The sequence below is a fragment of the Hyla sarda genome, chromosome 13 (assembly GCF_029499605.1).
Source record: "Hyla sarda isolate aHylSar1 chromosome 13, aHylSar1.hap1, whole genome shotgun sequence".
Taxonomy (NCBI): Eukaryota; Metazoa; Chordata; class Amphibia; order Anura; family Hylidae; genus Hyla; species Hyla sarda.
In genome coordinates this window covers 15,976,988-15,982,987 of record NC_079201.1, presented here as the reverse complement: position 1 = coordinate 15,982,987, position 6,000 = coordinate 15,976,988, and the positions used below count along the sequence as shown (strand labels likewise).

General features: G+C 45.7%; 1 protein-coding gene across 3 annotated transcripts in view; it reads left to right on the top strand.

Moving 5' to 3' along the window:
• RPN2 (ribophorin II) overlaps positions 1-6,000 on the top strand; it is a 49,900-nt gene that overhangs the window by 31,581 nt on the left and 12,319 nt on the right. For all 3 annotated transcript variants that reach the window (XM_056550721.1, XM_056550720.1, XM_056550719.1), the window contains exons 10-11: positions 3,939-4,030; positions 4,854-4,968. In XM_056550721.1, coding sequence (XP_056406696.1) covers positions 3,939-4,030; positions 4,854-4,968 — 207 coding nt within the window. The remainder of the gene's footprint in view (positions 1-3,938; positions 4,031-4,853; positions 4,969-6,000) is intronic.

Genomic DNA, 6,000 nt, shown 5'->3' with positions numbered 1-6,000 from the left:
GGCGGATCTTGCACTCCAACTCTCCAATGCAGGAGACTATTTGTGCTCTGCTTCTCTGCAGTCTGCCCATTGTATAGCTTTTGCCACAGGTAACCTGTTGGCGATTCGGCGCTCCATGTGACTCGAGGCCTGCGACGCTAATGCCGCTTCCAATAAATCTCTCAATGAGCTTCCTTTCTCTGGGACTCATCTCTTCGGGAAACGCCTGGATGAGATTTTCTGAGGCTACTGGAAGGAAGAGCTCCTTATTGCCGCAGAACGGGTCTCGCCGTACCAATTCCTGCAGGAAGTCGACCTCCTTTCGGTCTTTTGCCTCGGGTCAGGCAACCAGACCGGTGCCCTCACAGGATAAGAAGGCTACTTCCTTCAAGGCCTGTCCCTCCTGGAAGTCGGATAACCGTTCTGGCAGTCTTGTGGCCAAGTCAGGCACCCGTAAGCCTCCCTCCGCCTGAAGGGATGCCCCCACCCATTCTTTTCGGGTAGGTGGTCGTTTATCCGCGTTCCGGGAAGTCTGATCTGCCCACATGCAGAACTATTGGGTCCGAGATGTCGTTTCCGACGGCTATCGAATCGAGTTTGCTTCCCGCCCTCCTTGCTCTCCTTCCTTGGCGGGACTCCAGTTCGACACGGCGACTGCCCGAATTCGGCTTTCGCCGGACAAGCACTGTGCACGGTCATCGGGAACTTTGGGCAATTTACCTTTTGTCTCCTCCATTGGGAGCGCCTTCTCCAGGATCGTCCTGTTCGTATCCAGTCAAACAATGCCACGGCTGTGGCATATTTCAATCGCCAGGGCGGCACTAGCAGCCCCGCAGTGATGGCCGAGGTCTCCAGGATCCTTCTCTGGGCAGAACTCAGTGTCCTACATCTCGGCGGTTCACATTCCGGGAGTGGAAAATTGAAAGGTGGACTTCCTCAGTCGCTCCTCAGCCGACCCCGGCAAGTGGTCTCTTCATCCGGAGGCATTTGCGAAGATCTGCAACCTCTGGGGCACTCCGGACGTGGACCTATTTGTGTCCCACCACAACCAGAAAGTTCCTCGCTTCATTGCGAAGTCCCGGAATCCCCTGGCCCTATCCGTAGACGACCTAGTGATCCCCTTGTCGCACTTCCCCTCCCCTATCTCTTCCCTCCTCTCCCTCTCCTTCCCAGGGTCCTGAGGAAGCTCAGAGCGGAGGGCATACCCACAATTCTCGTGGCTCCAGACTGGCCCAGGAGAGCGTGGTACGCGGACGTGGTTCGACTAGTGGATGATGTTCCTCTGTGCCTCCCAGTTCGTCTTGACCTGCTCTCTCAGGGTCCCCTTTGCCACCCCAATTTTCTTTCGCTGCATTTGACGGCGTGACAGTTGAGACCGCGGTTCTGAGGGCCAGGGGGTTCTCACCCCAAGTGATCCGCTCTAGGCCTGCAAACCTTCCTCTGCAAAGATTTATCACCGTACTTGGCAGTCCTACTTTCGATGTGTGTGAATCTCACGCCTTCTCTCCAGTTGTGTTCTCCCTCCCACGACTTCTTTCCTTTTTACAATCTGGGATGGAACAACGTTTGCCTCTGTTCCCTTAAGGGTCAGGTGTCGGCTCTCTCCATTCTCTTTCTGCGTATCCTGGCGTCCAGTCCTCACATTCGGACTTTTCTGCAGGGTGTTGCTTGTGTGGCCCCGCCTTACTGATCCCCCTACTCCCCCTTGGGATCTGAATCTGGTTCTCAGTGCCTTGCAGGGTACTCACTTTGATTCTCTCCAGGACGTTCCTCTTTGTATCCTTTCCTGGAAGGTTGCCTTCGTCATTGCAGTCACTTCCATTAGGAGAGCTTCGGAACTGGCGGCTCTCTCCTGCTGTTCTACCTACCTGGTTTTACACCAGCACAAGGTTGTTTTCCGTCCTGTCCCGTCCTTTTTGCCTAAGGGGGTCTCCGCCTTTCACCTAAATGAGGATATCTTCCTTTTGTCCAGCTCTGACCCATCCCCGGGAACGTTAGCTTCACGGTTTTGATATGGTACGGGCCGTTCGAATTTACCTTTCGGTCATTTCTTCCTTTCGCCAGTGTAACTCTTTCTTTGTGCTTACTGAGGGTCGTCGTAAGGGACTTCCTGCTTCGAAGGCTACCATTGCGCGGTGGATCCGTTCTGCCATCTCTGCCATCCCTTTCCGGGACTCAGCTCATTCCACTGGTTCCGTCGGGGCCTCCTGGGCTCTCCGCAACAGGGCTTCGGCCTTGCAAATCTGTAAGGCGGCCACCTGGTCGTCCTTGCACACATTGACAAAATTCTACCAGGTGCATACCTTTGCATCCGCTGATGCTGGTTTGGGTCGCAAGGTGTTGCAGAGGGCTGTGGCCCAGCCTTCCACCTGAGTTACTTGATTTTTTTTTCCCACCCCGGTACGGCTTTGGTACATCCCACAGTCTGTGTCCCCCAATGGAGCCGAACGTGAAAAGTAGATTTTTATGCTTACTGTAAAATCTTTCTCGGGGGATCCATTGGGGGACACAGCACCCACCCAATTGTTCTGGTGTCCTTGGTTCATTTACCTGTCCAAGGGTTGGTTCGGTTAATTTTTGTCTGTGGTTTCCTTGGACAGTTAATGTTTTTTCTTTACCTGTCGGTCCTCTCCTACTGCTTTGGTACTAAACTGATATCTCAGTCTGTAGGCAGGGTATATAATGCTGGGAGGGGCCAACTTTCTTTTGTTGCCTAGTGTCAAGCCTCCTAGTGGAGCATATACATATAACATATATACATATATACATATAACAGCATATACTCACGGTCTCCGTGTCCCCCAATGGATCCCCTGAGAGAGATTTTACGGTAATTTTCACTGAAAAACACCCTTTATATTAAAATGTAACTTTTATTCTCTACTATTAAAATTGTTCAAAGAAAAAAGCCCCGTGCATATATAATCAATTATGATACTCAAGATAAAAGTAACATATCTCCATCAAATGTACAAAAAGCGTGTGGAGCCCCCAGTCCAACATAAATAGAACAATGGACTGGTAGGATCCCAACACACAATTTCCGGCTATACACCAAAAAGAAAACATTCAAATGCACCCACAAATAATAAATGCTATTTGAAGAAAAATCAACTCTCAACGCGTTTCACCCCTCTATTATCGGGGATCCTCAGGAGAATATCGGACAAATACAGTATATTAATGCACAATGACAGATTAAAACTTAAGCGTCAGCTGGGACAATACCCCAAACATATATTAGCTGCGCTCAGTGCAAATAAAGATAAACGGAAGCTCCCATAATGGAGCACTCACGAGACCCCGCGTCTATGATGATCAGATGAAGCCTCCATCTGATCATCATAGACGCGGGGTCTCGTGAGTGCTCCATTATGGGAGCGTCCGTTTATCTTTATTTGCACTGAGCGCAGCTAATATATGTTTAGGGTATTGTCCCAGTTGACGCTTAAGTTTGAATCTGTCATTTTGCATTAATAATACTGTATTTGTCCGATGTCTCTCCTGAGGATCCCCGATAGTAGAGGGGTGAAACGCGTTGAGAGTTGATTTTTCTTTAAATAGCATTTATTATTTGTGGGTGCATTTGAATGTTTTTTTTTGTTTTTTTTTTGGTGTATAGCCGGAAATTGTGTGTTGGGATCCTACCAGTCCATTGTTCTATTTATGTTGGACTGGGGGCTCCACACGCTTTTTGTACATTTGATGGAGATATGTTACTTTTATCTTGAGTATCATAATTGATTATATATGCACGGGGCTTTTTTCTTTGAACAATTTTAATAGAGAATAAAAGTTACATTTTAATATAAAGGGTGTTTTTCAGTGAAAATATTATTTTGCACTTCTTTAAGTTATTACTATATACATTATGTTTTTCTTTCTGAGACTTTACGGTAAGCATAAAAATCTACTTTTATTGATGCTGGAAAATAATCTGGACTGTCAAATGTTTACAGATCAAGGTGAAAGTGTCAACCGAAGTTGGAATCAGCAATGTAGATCTCTCCATCGTGGATAAAGACCAGAGTATCTCTCCCAAAACTGCCAGGTAATTATGAAGCCAGTTTAAAAGGATTGTCCGGTTATTTAAAAACGTATTCTCTATGCACAGGATAGGGAATAAGAATCTGATCTTAAAGGGTTTCATTGCTGGGAACCCCGCAGTTTCCAAAACGGGGGCGTCTCTTAGTGCTCCGGCCCCAGCTTCTCTGGCATATCGATGCAGCCCTTTAAGGAGAAGTCTGGGGAACTAAGCCCATAGCCCGTCATTTCCCTCTCGTCAATCTATTTCATTGTCTAAATATAATTAATTAGCTACATAGAGCAGTTTCCCTTTTTCTGGTTGTCACTTACATGCGTGAAGTGAGGGAATGACTTCATCCAGCCATCTAAATTCCTCTCTGAAAGCAGCCCCTACCCACCTGCACTGATGAGTCATGCTCTCTTTAGTGCTGAGAACTGGGAGTTTTGTGCAGCCTTAGCCAATCAGACACTGAACACCTCTCTGCTGCTCAGAGCAGAAAGTAGGGGGCTTCTCTCAGAGAGTGAGCTGGCTGGCAGAGCTGCAATGATTGCTGGGAGGTGTAGGCAAGGGTGGCAAAGATTATCAAGCAGCCAGAGAAGACAACAGAGGCATCAGGAGCCATACATATCAGGCAGGATGGTTTACAGGGAACATATCCAGGGAGTGGTTGCTTTTTACATACATATATATATATATATATATATATATATATATATATATATAAAATATTCACACACACACACACACTTGCTTCCCTGGAGTACCCCTTGAATAACCAAACAACCCCTTTAAATATTTTAAATGTGAGGAAAAACTGGCAATGTCTTAAAGGATTTCTTCCTTTTAGGGTGACCTTCCCCTCTAAAGCCAAAGGACCATTCACTTCTGACAGCCACCAGAATTTTGCACTGTCCTTCCAGCTTACTGATTTGAACACAGGAGTCAGCCTGACACCGCATCAGGTACGTATCCAATACCCAACTGGTTTATCTTATGTTGCAACTTGCATTCTTATTCTTTACTAATGGGCTCAAAAATGAAGGTATACTTTATTCTTCTATTTAGGGGTTTTCTAGGATTAGAAGAAACATCTACTTGTTTTTTTCCCTCTGTTCTCCAGATATTGCAGCGCATCTCTTTACGGCAGTGATTTCCAACTAGTGTGCCTCCAGCAGTTGCTAAACTACAACTCCCAGCATGCCCCGACAGCCGAAGGCTGTCGGGGCATGCAAGGAGTTGTAGTTTGGCCACAGCTGGAGGCACCCTAGTTGGTATACACTGGTCTATGGCTCTTCTTTGTTAGTGCACTCATTGCAGGTAAAGAAAGCTGAACTGTAATAGCCAACACAGCCCATGAGAAAAAAACAATCTATTCAGTATTTCATTACACATCTTTAAGGTGATATTCTAGCATTAAAATGTTTTATAATGCAGGGAGGATTCTTTCAAAATGGGGACACAAAATGCATACTTACCAGCCCTGATTCCCCCCCAGCTGCCACTGCAGGATCCATCAGAATAGCAGCTGTGGGGTAACGGGGCAGGTAAGTATGCAATGTTGTTTATTCTGCTACCACCCTCACTAAATGAAGAAAAAAACTAAAATATTAATAATTTATGCCTGCAATACTCTGCTGAAGATAGATACAATGAAGCCATTTGACATCAATAGGCGGTCTAAACAGCAGTACAGAATAATATTTTGGACAAGACAAAGATTTATCAATACACAGTAGCTTATATCTTTTGAGGTCCTCAGTTAGTTCTGTAAAAATAATTACAATTCCGCATTATATTCTGGAGCATCTTAACATTATGCAGTTCTTCTGTAAGGCCGTTTTCACATAATCAGGTATTTAATGACAATTATTGAAAACAAAGCCCAAAACAGATTAGAAATGAAGAAAACTGAGCCTTTTTCCTATTTCTTAAATTTTTATTTTTTTTAAACTCAACTCCTGGCTTTGTATTCATTAGGTGCAATTAAAGAGTAC